Here is a 15,142-nt window from a genome sequence, read left to right as displayed (position 1 = left end):
GCCAATCCCATGGGGTCCAGGAATATCCAAGAGAGACATCCCCAGCTAGCTAGGAGTTCAGCCTCATGAATTAAAAGCACCTTGTTCCCGGGTCCAGTCTGCTGTATGAGGGATGAGGTCCTGAGCTGAGCAGGGTCACTGTCCCTGGTGACCCAGTGCTGCAGTGTCCCAGGCTGGACAGTAGCAGGTGAGGTTGGCCCAGGCTCTGTACCCACCCACTGGGCATGAGGGGTTTGCAGCAGGGTTGGACAGACTTGCAGGTGGCTTCTAGGGGGTGACACGGTGGAACCCTGCACCTGGAGCAGCCCTGAGCTTGATCCAGTGCTGTGGAGCACTGCTCTGGGCTACCATACCTGTGGCAGAACAACTTTGGCTGCACCAGCAGTGTGAGAGGAGGCAAAGCTAGAGGGAGGAGGTCTAATATGAATCATGATTAAGTAGGTGGCCTTGACACTTTGGTAAAGCTGCCAGGGAACAGCCTGTGCAGTTCCTGGAGTGCAGCCAGTGCCTTGTTTTGAAGGGGGAAGAAGATGATGTTCCCTCTGCCCTGAGCTGGCCTCTCTTGCTGGGCTGTGCTGGCAGAGCCGGTCAGCACTTCAGCACCTCACCTGGTTGATGCAGCTGGACTCATTGACGCTGTCAGAGATCTGGTTGTATTCTTCCTCCCAGGTTGGGAACTTCGGAGGTAGGAGGATCTCGACAGAGTCCAGGCGGTCCAGGCTCCTGCCAGCAGAGAGGGAGGATGTGAGGGGTGACCCCACAGTGGGGGCAGTGCTGGGGCTCTGCTGGAGCAGAGCCAGACCACCCCTGCCCATGGCCAGATCACCCCTGCCCACGGCCCCTCTGCCAGGCACAGGCACTGTGCAGCATGGAGACGATGCCGGGTACCATGTCCACTGCTTGGTCCCTGGAGTAGAAGGAAACGCTTCCTCACCTTGCCAGCCCCTGGAATAGCCTGGCACACAGGTGAAGGGTTGTTGGGTGCAGCAGAAGGAGAGGGGACAAGAGTTTGGGTCCCACTGACCCCAGGAATGCACTGCAGGATGCCAGGTTAGTCCAGCTGAACTCCAAGGAGCACATGGGATCTGTGCCAGCCTCCAGAGTCACAGCACTGCCTGGACTGGTGGGAAGGGAGTGAGAGGTGGGGTGAGAAATGACTTTTAAATGATGTTTTGTGGATTTTGCAACTGGAGCCTTCTGCAAGATATATACATACATATATATATATACACACACATATATCTATATAGATACATAGGTATATAGATATATAAAAATTCGTGTAGAGGAACCCAAAAAATTATCTGGAAGAAGTCCAAGGGGAGCCAGCCTGGAATGACAGTGATGCAGTAGCAGGGGGGCAGTATTTCCAGAGCACCTTTGCTGCAGACTCTGGGAGAAAGTCTGTCCCCATGTCCTGGGGCTTGTTGGCAGCCTCTGTGCAGGAGAACAGGGATGTCACTGAGCACGACCCAACGCAGACCTCAGCTACGGTCTCAGCTCAGATCCAGGCACACAGAGGCTGGAGGGATATGGAGGGATGCAGGAGGAAGAGGAGGGATGTGGGAAGGATGGACTCGCCTATTCGTCTCTTCCACCATGAGACCCTGTGTGTAGGGTCCTTGTCACCGACTGAGTGGACATGGTGTAGGACATGGTCAGCGATGCTAACCCGGGAGATCTATGGGGATTTTCCTGTTGGAATTTCCTGGAATGGCCTCTGGTCCTGACAGAGGCCCCCTGTAGTGCTTCTTCCCCCCCCATCTGTCACAGCTGTGGGTGCAGAGGTCTATCTGTCACTTGCCTGGGGGACAGCGAAGCTGAGGGCAGGGCAGAGCCCTGTGCAGCATCTGGGCCTCCCACAGCACAGTCTCCATCCTGGGGTGGGATGAGAGAGTGAGCCCTCCCTTCTGCCAGGGAAGATGAAGGAGACACCCAGTCCCTGGGACCCACTGAGCAGCCCAAAGGCCATGTGAAACCCCAAGCCTTGTGCTCTCCGCTGACTGACAGGTTTCCCTCATGCTGACAATCTGTTGTCTGTGAGCTCACACCGTAAGCCAGCGGTGCCCTGGAGCGGGCAGCATCCCCTCCCTGTGCCACTCCACTGCCCTTCACCCTGCCCTGCCCTTGCAGCCTGCCCGCGGGGAAACTGAGTCACAGAGAGCGGCCAACAGGCCTTGGAGGGGCAGAGGCCCTCGCAGAGGGACGGATCGTAGCTCCTTGCTCTGTGCCTTGCCCTGGCTCTGGCTGTCTCTGTGGCCCCCCCCGTCCCAGCCACATGCCGGTGTTCCCCGGCTGGTGGAGCCCGGGGCTCCCCGACGGGCGGGGAGGGCCGGTCACCAGGTGGCGGCCGCGCTCCGCTCCAGCCCCGGCTCCAGCCCCGGCCCCAGCTCCGGCTCCGGCTCTGGCTCCGTCCCGGGCAGGGCCCCGCTGCAGAGCCCCCTTCGCCCCTCAGGGTCCTGCCTCCGGCAGAGCTCCAGCCGGGACGAACCTTGACCGGAGCCCCCTGGGGCCCCCCGCTTCCCACAGCCACATCCCTGCGGCCCCGACCCCCCGCGCTCCCCAGACCTTTCCCAGCACTGTCCCGTGCTCCAGCTGAGCCCAGCGCTCAAGGCAGCTCAGATCCCGATGGACATGGTCGGGATGGGCAATAAGAAACCCCAGCCTCTCTACGTAGGTATTTTGCACCAGAGACCCCATGACCCCTCTCTGCTCCTCTGAGGCTGACGTGAAGGCTGGGAATAGGGATGGATCTACAGCAGGCATTTCTAGGTCTCCTCACGGTTGATTTTGTCACCGTCTCTCAGAAGAAAGCAGCATCTGATCTCAATCTGAAGCCTCCATGAGGGTTCCCCACACTGCCTGCACCCAGCTTCCCTCTGCCTGCTGAGCCTCAGGAGTTCATCTGCGATGGTTCGTGCTTCCTCTTGCCCCTCCGTACCACTCACACCCTCCAAAGCTGCAGCATCCAAAACACTGACAGTCTCCAGGTGCCTTGTCCTGGGAAGTGGAGCAGCTGGCGAGGACACAGCACAGCATCACCACTGGTCATGGGCCACACACCTCCCGTCCTGCAGCCCCTTCTGGCCCAGCAAAACTTGTGCCGTGTTCCCCTGGCTCTCCTGTGTGGCTGGCTCAAACCACTGTGGGTCTTCCTCCCTCAGCACCTGGTGCCTAACCTCTCAGCTCTTCTCTCCTGGCCTCAGGATATCACCCAGCCCAGTGTGCCAACTTTCTGGCTGGTCACAGGGTCCTTAGGACACCTGTGGAGTAAAGCCACTGTCACAGTCCCAGCGGGCCTTGGGCTGTGTGCCAAGTGTCCTGAGCCATGCTGGGTCAGCAGCTTCCATGTCCAAGTGCCATCATGAGGTTGGGATCTCTGTACTCCCCCAGAGGAGAAGATGCTTGGAGAGGAAATCCCCACAGCTCCAATCAGAAGAGTGCTCTCCCCATCACTGAGCAGACAGGGACCTGGAGCAGCTCCTAATGCCAGGGCTATCTGGAGTCACCAGGATGGGGAGCTCTCTCCATTCCTCTGCCACATCTCCTCCTGTCCCACTTTTCTCTTCATGTCTCTGCCCCTGCCTGAGCTGGGGTGCAGGAGCCCTACTGGGCTCTGATCCCCACTTGGAGCCTCTGTGGGGTGCTGCTGCTGGCCAGACCCCGAGGCCTGCTCCAGGGGTGGCCCTGGGAACCCGTGCAGAGCTCCTGGAGGAGCTCCAGCGTTACCTTTGTGTGGTGCTCTGCTCACTCAGGGACTGTTGGGTGGCCTTGAGGTAACTCTGCCTCCGAGCTGCAGTTTTTGGGGATGGTTTGGGGCTGTTTTCTGAGTCTTCACTATCATCATCCCCCATGGCTTTGATGTAACTCCCGCTCCGCATGCGCCGGCACGGGATCTCGCTGTCCTTGTCCCTGGACAGCGTGTTGTTCCACTCCCCCTGAGGCACCTACAAGAGGAAGGAGAGCATAAGCAGATGTGAGGGATGGCACCTCTGGGACCAATGGGATCATGGGGACTTGGGGGTATTGCTGGACTTTCCACTGGAGTGCAGTGGGAATGGGCAACATAACTCCTTTACAATCCTCCCTTACCACTTCATGCCAGGCAGCCCTGGGTTTGGTGGCTTCTGTTTCAGTACATCACAGCCATTCCCCCTGCTGCAGCAGACCACCTCCACCCCAGACATGCTCACACAGCCAATACAAGCTGCACAATGCCAGACGTAAGGGGGAGGGAGGAGGGAGTCTCACCAGGCCTGTGTGAGGCATTGGGACAGGAGCAGACATGGGTGTTCATCACACAGACCATGTCACTGAACATAAAAGTGCTGTTGTAGAGCAGGGCTTGTGAGTCAGAGCCCAGACGGGTTCTAACACCCTTTTAGATTTCTGAGTTGAATGTGACTCTGAGTGGCTGAAATTCATTTCTGAAGCTAAGTCAGGCTCTCACGAGTCCCTCTGGAGCAGCTCAGGCACACAGACCTTTGCTGGCCTCTCTGCACAAAGATGAGCAGCACCTTCGGCAAGAGAATCGCTTCTAACTCTACTAAGATGGCAACTGCACAATTAATTCAAGGCAGACACGGTCGCTTGATCCCTCACTAGAGATGGGTGAGCTGATGGTCCCACTGGAGGCTTGAAGCACTGAACAACCACAGTAGCCAACACCCCACCTACCCATTCTGCGAAGGGTTTGTGTGGGGGACTGGAGACGGAGCCAAGGTGCCCAGAACGGACCAGGACAAGAGCCACACATGGTGTGGGACAGGTAAGGAGAAAGACGGGGAAGCTCGAGTTGCCAGGAGCAAGCCTTGGCTTTGTGGCTTGCTCAGATTGCAGCTGGCCTTTGTCCTGACCTTGAGAGATGTGGCCAGGGAGAAGCAAGGACAGATGTGAAGATGCAGCAATGTCCATGCCATGCTGACCCCAGAGAGTCTGCCCCAGGGAGCAGCAGGTGGGTGGGTGCCATGGGCAGCAGCAATGGGTCTTGTGCTGAGCACACCTCATGCTGCTGAGGAACATCCACATTGGCTGTGCTGGATGGAGCTGCTGGATCTGCCCAGATGCCCAGGGAGCCATGGGATTAAGCAGTCAGTGTTCATACAGTGCTCTGGGGATGCAGAGTTGTGCTGCAGCTGCGATGAGCCAGAGCTGTTAAATGCTGCGTGGTGCCTTTTCCCACCCCTGTTCACAGCAGGTATGTTCTGTGGGAGCCAGAGCCAGTCTGAGGGTCTGTCTGATGCTGCTGGGGTGCAGCATCTTCAGGTGAGGTTTAGATCCTCAGGTAGTGGCTGCTCGTGGTCCTGAGAGCACCTGGGCTGTGTCCAGGCTCAATCCACACACAACAGCTCAGCTCACACCAAGGGTTCTCTTGTGCCCGAAGAAGCAGGGCCTCAGCCCATGTCCTGCCATCCCGCTGCCTCCTCTGTGTGTCCAGGAGAAGGCAAGGTGTGGAACAAAGCCCAAACAGCCTGTGGGTGATGGGGCTCCTGTCAGGAGTGTGCCCATGACGCAGCACTGGGATTATTGGGGGTCATGGAACACAGTCAGGGCCGATGCCGGTGTGTGAGATCCAGGTGGGGACTAATGGAGAGTGAGTCTTCCAAATGAGACCCACACCCGGCCAGGCCTCCCTGGCCCCACTTGCTGCTGGTGAGGGTTTTCCCATCTCTTTCCACCCTGCCGCCTGCAATCTTTGTGCTTGGCCGTAGCTCCCAGGCTGGCTGCTTGCATGAGTGTCCAGCTCAGGGGCTGCGGGTGTTTCCATCAGGTTCCTACAAATGTAAGAGCCCAGAGTCCTTTCCCTGCTGGGTGTGAGCCCTGCCTCTGCCCCAGCCTCTGTCCATACTGGTGGCCTTGAGGCCAGCCAGGAGGGACTGGACTGGCTCCAGCTAAGTCCTGCCATGAGAGGGATCCCAACAGGTTACTGGGATGTCTGGCTCTGTTCCTAAAGGAGACAAGGGCCCTGAGAAAGCACTTTTATACCCATCACCTTGCTGTCAGGTCTGACTGGAGACTGCGTTTTGCTGTTTGCCTTTTCCTCGGGGTGAGCTGCAGCTCCTGCCTGCGGGGGTCTCGGACTAGCATGAGGCTTGGGCGTGGGCAGGCGGGCCTGGGAAGGGGACAGGCCTGGCGGAGGAGGCAGAGTGTGCCAGCAGCTGGGTTGCTCAGCAGAGCAGGGACTGCACGGCCGTGCCCTGTGCAGGGGCAAACGCTGGATGGTGTGGGGCAGTGAGGGGAGCTGGGCTCAGCCCAGGACAGTGGGGATGTTAAGAGCTCAGGCTACTGTGGCTGCTCCAGTGCTGCTGCTCAAGGGCAGGGCCGGGGGCTGCTCAGTTCCGCCATGGCTGGTGCATTTGCCTCCTGGCCTCTGGCCCTGTTGGCTCTCTCGGCAAAGCCGCACAAAACAGTTTCAATGTGTCTCTGCTGGTGCAGCCTGTGAGCCAGGCAGCCCCCAGCACTGCCTGCCCTGTACAGACCCTGTCCCTGTCCTAGGGACAGCCTCCCCACGGCATCGTGACAGCCCGCTGGTCCTCACCAAGCTGCCTATTTCTCCTTTCCCTGCCTCTCCGTTGTTTTTCACTTTGGCAAGACAGCAAGACACAGCTGTCAGGGGGCTCCACATTCCAGTTCAGCAGTCAAAGGGAAGGAAGATGCTTGGCAGGACACCCTCTGAAGCCACTACCCCAGTCTGGATTGTGTCCCACCTCTGCCTGCATACAGAGTCCAGGGGGAGCTCTTGCTCCTGAGGGACAGAGTGCTGGACAAATGTTTCATAAGTGTCACACCTGAAAAGACAAGCAGGTGCCCTTGAGGACCTCCAAAAGCAGTATAGGTACTTGAGGTGCTCTTCAGGGTCTTTTGGGGTGCTTCTCTGCACTGTCAGGCCCCTGAGGATGTGAGGAGCCTGTCCCACAGTCTGAAGCTCTGCGATGGGGGTGGTGAGCCCAAAGCAGCTCCTGTGGTCAAGGACAGACCTTGACAGTGGTCAGTGAGGCCCCTTGATGGCAGCGGCATTCCTGGCAGATGAGACTCCAGGCTCTGAGCACAGCTCATGTGTCACAGACAGGACCAAGTGGACCTGAAGGCCCCCAGGCCTGGCCCAGAGCAGCTCTGGAGGCTCCTCACTGGCAGTGGGACTCTGCTGCCCTTCTTGCTGCTCTCCCAGGTGTGGGTTTGGTTTTGCCCATGGTGTTCTGGCTGGTGTGGAGGGCGTGGATATAAGAGCACTTGTCAAGAGCACTTGTGGAGGCTTGGGGATACACCTGCCCTGAGGCTGCATGGAGGTAAAGAGCAGGCAGCAGAGGTGGTCTTCCAGGCTGCAGGATGTGGATCTTTCTGCCCAGTCGTGGTCTGTGTGGTGCCATGCGGTGCATGTGGGATTCAGGCATGTGTCCATCCCTGGAACTGGGGTTCACTGCTGCCACAATGCTGAATGTCACAAACCAGCAGCACTGTCTGCCTCTGCTGCTCTCCTGCCATGAGCAGAGCATGGAGGGAAAAGGGAAGGGGTCACATGGGCATCCCCCAAAAGAGAGGGGAGTGGAGGGAAGGGGAAGGCTCCACTCCTGGGCTCTGGACAGGAGTGCAGAAGCTGCACCTCTCCCACAGTTTCTGGAGGAAGAAACTTGCAGAGCAAACAGCGTTTCCATTCACACATGTGCCAGCTCTGACATGCAGCTCAGCCCCGCCACACATGGACATGCACCACCCAGGAGCGCTCTGCCAAGCTTGCGGGCTGGACACAGCAGGCAGGGACGCACGGGCCATGCACAGGCTGCACTGAGGTGGGCACACTGCTGCTCCCTCCAGGGCCGCCTCCCTCGGGGTCAGCCGTGGGCTCAGCCACATCCTTGAGAAAGCAAACCAGAGCCCTTGGGCCCTGGCTGTCCTTCTGGCAGGGCACCCTCTAGGAAGGACCTGGGCTGGATTCCTGCTCCATGGCAGCTAGGTGGGGCTGGCATGAGGCTGAGAGCATCCACTGAGTGGCTGGCACTGAACAGGCCACCCAGTCTGGATTATGAACTATTTTTGGGGGTCCTGGGGCCTAAGGAAGTTCTGGTGTGGTGTAAACTACACCAGACTGTAAACTAATCTGGATGATGCATGAGGTTTATGGTGACTGTCCCCTGGGAGCCCTCACACTGCCTGTCCCTTTGGTATGATCCTGGGATCCACAGCTTCTGCTCACCCCTGCCTGGGTCATCTCCCACTCCAAGGAGCTTCCTAGCCATAGGGATCCTGACCCCTCAGCCTCTTTCCTTGTGCTGCCAGCCACATGTGGGGCCCATGGAGATGGGGGAATAGGGCATGGAGAACACAGTCTCCCTCCTTGGGGACTCTGCTCTAAGGATAGAGCTGTGTCACCTGCAGGACTGATCCCAAGAAACCCCTGATGATGATGGGACAGGGCTGGACCTCGAGCTGGATGATTACCATCTCTAATGTCTGGGTATGGGGTTGGGCCTGGAAACATCACATGAACCCCCAGTAGTCCCCAGTGAAGCCCAAGACTACCCAGAGTCTGCAAATGGGGTAGGAGAGGTAAATAGGCTGAGGGGCTTGCCCAACCTGGAGGCTGGGGTGTCCTGTTTGTCCTCATCCCACTCCTCCTGCCCTCCCTCATGTCCCTTTACCTCTGGGACCCACCAGGCATTTCTGCCTGGCAGCAGCCCCATCCACAACAGGGCAGGGCCCCTGTGCTCCCCAGGCACTGGGCAGGCAAATCCCTGTGGTTCCTCCCTGTGGCACATGCAGGGAGTGGGCTTGATCTGTCCCCAGGTGGAGCATGGCCTTGCAAAAGGATGTTTCCCACACACCAGCTGCAGACATGACTTCTCAATTACCAGTGTAGCCCCTTTCCCGTGCTGAGGAGAGGTCTGGATACAATCACCCCATGCTACCATGAGGTTCCTGAGCCCTGTGCCCTGATCTCTGTGGCTCACATGGGTACAAGATCAGCCTGAGCACCTGTGACCTGTCAGCTTGCGGGGGCACTGAACATCGTGTTTTCTGGGTGCCAGGGGTCTTGGCTTTGCTCTAGTGAGACGCTGTTGGCCGCAGGGGCTGCCCCAGGCACTCGGGATGTTGGCTGCACCCTGGTGTCCCCCAGTGCCCCTACAGCCATGGCAGCCATGGCTGTTGGCTGCTCCCTACCCACTCCAAGTCCGGTGGCACAGGCTACTGCCCCTGTCTGATGGTCCCAGGAGCGTCAGGGTCAGGGTGGGAGGGAGCTGGGCAAAAGCTTCCCCTCAATACAAGATCCCTACCTGGGTGCTGCCTGCGTCGGTCGGCCCGGGGCTGAGGGGCTGGTCCCACTTCTGTGGGGGCTCGCTCGGCTGCAGTGGGGCACCCGTGTCCTCCCAGCTGAGTGGTGGGGCTGCCCAGCTGCTGGCCGGGCTTGTGCCACCCAGCTGTGCCCACAGCCCTGCGTCAGGCTGTCAAGAAATGGAGGCTCATTATATGGGGGGGAAGGATGGCCAGGGCAGCCTCACATCCCCAGCTGGGGCCAGACTCCGAGAGGCAAGGGGCTGTCGGAGCTGCCTGATGGTCTCTGCGCTGCAGGCCGAGGGGAACAGGGTCCATAGAGAGTATGGCTGCAGCTCTTTGACCTCAAACACTTAACTGGAAGGAGGGGGGCAAAGAAAAAGAAACCAGGCCAAGACCATTTTTCCTGATGATGCTCCTGATAAGTTCAGTCCCTTGGAAGTTTGATTTGCAGCCGTGGCCAGAACAGTATTGGAAACAGAGTGTGCTTCAATAACTCACTGGTCTTTAAAGCTTGTAAGCTTGCTGGGCATAACCAGGGGAGCCCATGGCACCTCTTCATTAAAGGGATGCTGGAGATTTACATACACAGATTGGTCCCCTCCTCCCCCCATCCAGGTCTGGCTTATTTGTCTTCATTCCTCTCTCTAGGGCACAACCAGGTTCATGTCGTTCAAGCACCGCTTTTGGAATCTGCCACAGTGACCTGGAGCTGTTGGTGATGGGGTTTCAAACCAGCATTAGCCATGCAGGCCACGGCCATGCAAGCTGGGGGCTGGCATTGCCCCCCTGCCCCCAGCCCTGCTCCGCGTGGGCGAGTGAGGCAGCGGTCGGTCCTACCAGCACTCCGGGGAAGCTGGGCAGAGTGGGGCTTACTGGGCACGCCGGCACGTCCTTGTGATGCATGGATATAAGGGGTAAGTGTTAGTTATTGCTGGGGATCTTCAGCCCGTGGGGTGGTGGAGCAGGAGTCTCCATGGGAGTGGGGCTGGAGCTTGGGGAGCTGTGTCCAAGTGAGGTGTGAGACATGGCCGCTCAGCATGTCCAGCTGCACGGGCACCCACTGGGAACAACCACATGTGGGCAGCTACATACCCACCTGCCCAAGAGTGTTCCCCTCACCATCTTCAGGGTCTGGGCAGGCAGTGGGGGCATGTGTGGGGCCTGCAGCAAATGGGGATCGCAGCAGAGGGTGTGGCATGGCACATGCCCTCCTCCCCTTGCTGCCATGGGACAGCACAGGGACGGGGGGGTGCTGGGACAATGATGCAGCTGTGGGAGACGGACCCCACGTGCACCAGTGTCACCGCAGGAGGAGTGGGGGTCTACTCCTGGGGCCCCTCCCGGGCCTCTCCTGGCAGTATGACCTTAGGTGGCAGCTGAACCATCTGGAGATGTTTGATAAGGTCACATGGGCAACAGGGTGCCCAGCGAGAGGATGTCCCCTGAACTCCTGTGCTCTCCCTACATGGAGCATGCCATGCCCTACCCCGGCACCCACCTGCAGGTAGTGGTAGGCCAAGTCCTGGTGGCAGGACTTGGATTTGAGCAAGGCTTTGTCAATGGTGGCGGAGGCCTTCTGGCACACCTCCCGGGCATGGCTGAGCGTCAGCGTAGACCAGGAGCCTCGCTTGATGTAGTTGGAGTCGTTGTTGATAGGGATATTGGTGCAAGGGGTGACTTTGAGGTCGTTATTGCTCTTGGAGGATTTCAGCATGTGCTCGCTGATGGTGTTGTAGGCGTGCATGAAGTACTTTGGCTGGCTGTGGTCGGGCTGCCGGCCCAGCGTCATGAGCCCCATGGGGTTGCGGTAGCTGCAGGTATCGCTGTCCAGGTTGTCATCTGAGCTCCACCAGCCGGAGATGTTGGACCTGGTCCTGCGCTTGGGCTCAGAGGTTTTCGCTCGGTCCTTGCTCTTGCTCCTCCGGTTTTGCTTGGCGTCATCTGCCCCCTTCTTCCCATTCACGTTGCCCTTGGTGGGGCCCTCCAGAGATTGGGACTTGGCGAAGAGCTTCTGCACAGAGTGGACAAGGTGCCGGATGCGCCCAGGGCTCTCGCTCCGGTGCTTCGCGTCACTCCGCTGGAACTGGAGGGTGCTGAAGCCATCCCTGTGGATGGGCAGCTGCTTCTCAAACTGATCAAGGAGGTTTGCAGGCAGGCGGTTGATCTTTGTGGCTTGAGCATGGCTCGGAAAAGGGTTGTCGTCCGGGACCTCGAAGTGGGAGTTGTAATGAATGCGGGGGAAAGTGCTGCTGTTGGAGATCTGGTTGTTGAGTGGAAGGAGACAGTCACCATGGAGCGTGTTCTGGGCTGGGAATCGGGGATCCATGGTGAAGGAGTCGGTGGGGCTGAGGAGATAAGGGTTCCTGTCCTGGGGGGCATAAAGAGAGTCTTGAGGGGAGTCCAGGTTATCAGAGAGGTGGCGGCTTCTGTTATCTCCTAAGCCCTTCATGGTCCCAGTGCTTCCCAGACCATCACTCAGGGACGGTGTAGCAGACTCCTCGCAGGAGCACTGGCCCCGCTGCCCCGCAGACTTTCCTGTACCTGGAGGAAGAGGACAGATGCTGAGAGCCAGATGGGAATCCCTCTGGCAGCCCAGGGGGCATCCCCGTGGGGGCTGTCCCAGCTCTGAAAGCGAATGCCACCAAGGTTATAGAACAAAGGAGAGAAGCAGGATAGGAGAGAGCTGACACGGCAGGAGGGGAGGAGAAGGGGCATGAAACCAGGCACTGTGGAGAACAGGGCACAGCAGAGGAGGAGGGGCAGGATTCACTCTCTTTGTTAAATAACCATGTGCAGCATCAGAACACCAGCAGCGCTGTTAAGCAGCCTGTGATTGAGCACTGAGGCACACAGGCACTGCAACTGCAGAGATAGAGTCCCCTCCCCAGCAGTGTGACAAAAGCTGGCAGGGCACTGCCAGCAGATCCCTGCTCTGTCCCATTTGCTCAAGGGGCTGGGGAAAAACCTGCTGTCAGACACTGCACCGGTCCGCCCTGAGCCCAGGCAGCCTAGAGCCGACCACCTCATCCTCTGCCCAGTGTTTCTGTGGTGCCGGGATCTCGGGTCTGGCAGCCTCTGCTCATGCAGCTGCGCTAATACGAGGTGATGGCAAATGCCTCCTCTCAGCCACTGCCAGGCTTGTGGCATGTTTTACCCCGGAGCACAGTGTGTCAGTAGCTCTGCGAGAGCAGAGGTGTTTCTGAGGACTCAGCGCCTGACCTGAGAAGCTGTTTGCTGTTCAGATGATGATTCCTGCCGTGCTGCATGACTCCTGAGGAGCTGTGTCACCCTCCAAGCCTGCCCATCGTCCCTGATACTGTCCCCTCTGCCACAGCAAGGGGCTGGGGTTGGCCACCTTTGGCCCATTTGGCAGGTACAGGATCCCTGCAGGGTGGCAGAGGGGCAGCTGGACAGAAGGAAGGGAGTCAGGGGACATCCTCACTGAAGGTCTCCCCAGTGGTCTTACCCCATCCTGCTTGGCTCAGAGGGATCCTCATCTGCACTGGGTTATAGAGGAAAAAATGACAAACCTTTTGGGGCTGCTTAAAAAGAATCAATAAACATTTATGTGAATTGAGTTGTCAATCAGCGAGTTGATTTTCCATACTTAAAACCTACTTGAATAGGCGATGAACTCTTATTGGAACTTGAATAAATGAACTCTTATTTCCTTTTAGCTTAGTTTCTTAGTTCCTTTTTGGTTTAGTTTGAGAGGAAGAGTGACTTTTAATACAGCTAGATAGGGGGAACAGTTTTAAACTAAAAGAACAGAGCTTTACATTAGGTATTAGGAAGAAATTCTTCCCTGTGAGGGTAGTGAAGCCCTGGCACAGGTTGCCCAGAGAAGCTGTGGCTGCCCCATCCCTGGAAGTGTTCAGGGCCAGATTGGAGAGGGCTTGGAGCAACCTGGGATAGTGGGAGGAAATAGCAAAATTAAAGAAATGTAAATCTGTGCCATGCAATGAAGGCCTGACGTGCAGGGGAGGAGGAGTGGTGCCAGGGGCTGGGCTGCCTTCAGGTCTTCGAGAGGCAGAGGCGCAGGGAGGAAAAACTGAGGGGCTGGGGATGAGTGGGAAAGGAGGGAAAGAGAAGCTTCTGGAGGGGTAGGAGCAGAAAGGATGGGAATGTGGGAGCAGGGGAGGGCAGGGAGCTCCCTCTCTCCCAGACTGGTGAGCCCTTGCCAAGGGTGGACACTCGCTTCTATATGGCAGGGAGTTCATTGCTTCTTTCTCCTCCTGTGGACTCCTGCTGGGCTGTCACAGGTCCTGATCCTCCTGCCTGTCCTTCCAGCTCTGGGATCCCTTTCCTTGCTGGCCAGGGATGTGTCTGCTGCTGGGCATGTGTTGGGGGCAGGGCTGCACCACACATCCCCCCCCCCCCATGCTGTGTTTGCTGCCTCCTCTGTCAGCTGATCTCCCTTTAAGATGGATTAAACTGTTTTCTTACATTTCAGTTACTCTCTACAATCCATAGCACTTTCTTGAGACGTGGGGTCACAGAAGGGAAAAGTCCAATTAGCGTCTTCCCTGCCATCTTTTTAGTTTGAACAGATGAAAAAGCTTGAAACTAAATCTCCCAAATCCATGATCCTTCAGCTCACAGACTGGGCAAGGGCTGCCTCCCAGGGCAGCTGCCCAGTGCCCCCAGTGTGTCTCCCTGCCCTGAGCCAGGCACCACAGCAGGGGGGTGGCCTGTCCCCCACCACAGAGGGGACACTCAGGGTCATCACAAGACAAGACCTGAGTAGCAGATGGTTGCAGCAGGGCCTGCCAGGGTGAGGACAGGACCCCTGAGCCCATGGGAAGGGGCTGGTCTTGCCCCATTACTTCCCTTCCCCTCAGCCTATTTTCTCAGGGCTGACCTTCCTCTTCCCAGTGACTTTGGTGATGCTCAGAGGTCTCTGAGGTGAAGCAGGTAAACTGACCTGACCTGATTTATGACACTTTTGTGTGTCCCAAACCTCAGCTGGAGGCAGCCTCCTCTTGGGCATGGTTCACAGCAGCAGCATGGGAGCTGCCTGCAGGCTTGGATGGGCTGCACCCAATTCAGCTCCAGCAGCTCCAGACACTGGGCAGGGGATGGAATTACATCAGAGAATCATGCAATGGTTTGGATTGGAAGGGACCTTATCACTCATCTCCTTCCAAATCCCTGCCACGGGCAGGGACACCTTCCTCTAGACCAGGTTGCTCCAAGCCCTGTCCAACCTGGACTTGAACACTTCCAGGCATGGATCCCCCATCAGCAGCTGTGATCAGCTTCTGTGCTGGGGCTCTGCATGACAAGGGACTTGGGCAAACCAATGTCACTGTCCGTTTTGCCCCCTCCCTTTGAACTTTTGTGGTGGATGTGGGTTTTAGGAGATGCTACCCTTTTTCCATTGTCTTAAATTCCACAAACCCACCTTAAACCATCTTATCCTGAGGGCATGGAGAAGACAGGGCAGAGGACAGGGCAGACCCTTTCAGCAAGGGCATACAGCCCCTCACCTTGCCAGCCTCACCACACCTCGCTGCTCTCTACTTCTATCTGTTTCCAGGCTCTCACTTTGCAGTTGGCTGGTGTTTGCCAGCCTGATGTGTGGCAGAGGGGTCCTGGGGGTGCTGCGGGTCACCAGGCAAGGTGGGTCCCTCTCAGCAAGCCTGGCAGATCACAGAGAGCTCCAAAAGCACCCCATGTTCTGTATTTCTGCTCCTTGTGTGTAGAGTGTTGGGGATGCAGGCTGAGCGCGAGGTGCACCCTGAGCATGGGAGCTTATGCTCCTGTAGAACCAGGGAGCTGCAAGCACTGGGCTGGTGGTTAATCTCACCCTCCACAGGCAGCTGTGGGGGATGGCTCGGTGCTGCTGCCCTCCCTCCCTTCTCCCCTGCCC

The 15,142-nt window shown here is 57.8% G+C and overlaps 1 protein-coding gene across 4 annotated transcripts in view; it reads right to left on the bottom strand.

The window, feature by feature from the left end:
- The window catches only part of DLGAP4 (DLG associated protein 4), a 72,300-nt gene that overhangs the window by 52,499 nt on the left and 4,659 nt on the right, over positions 1-15,142 (bottom strand). For 2 of the 4 annotated variants that reach the window (XM_017835556.1, XM_017835557.1), the window contains exons 2-5: positions 10,769-11,811; positions 9,270-9,437; positions 3,730-3,947; positions 609-723 (exon numbers count right to left, since the gene is read on the bottom strand). In XM_017835556.1, the coding sequence (XP_017691045.1) occupies positions 609-723; positions 3,730-3,947; positions 9,270-9,437; positions 10,769-11,719 (1,452 nt within the window). In that variant the 5' untranslated portion in view covers positions 11,720-11,811. Of the gene's footprint in view, positions 1-608; positions 724-3,729; positions 3,948-9,269; positions 9,438-10,107; positions 10,162-10,768; positions 11,812-15,142 lie in introns of all 4 variants that reach the window. The other 2 variants (XM_017835559.1, XM_017835560.1) reach the window with 2 other exon arrangements.

The sequence above is a fragment of the Lepidothrix coronata genome, unplaced genomic scaffold, assembly GCF_001604755.1.
Source record: "Lepidothrix coronata isolate B3197 unplaced genomic scaffold, Lepidothrix_coronata-1.0 Scaffold260, whole genome shotgun sequence".
Classification (NCBI taxonomy): domain Eukaryota; kingdom Metazoa; phylum Chordata; class Aves; order Passeriformes; family Pipridae; genus Lepidothrix; species Lepidothrix coronata.
This window is presented reverse-complemented; position numbering and strand designations above follow the sequence as displayed.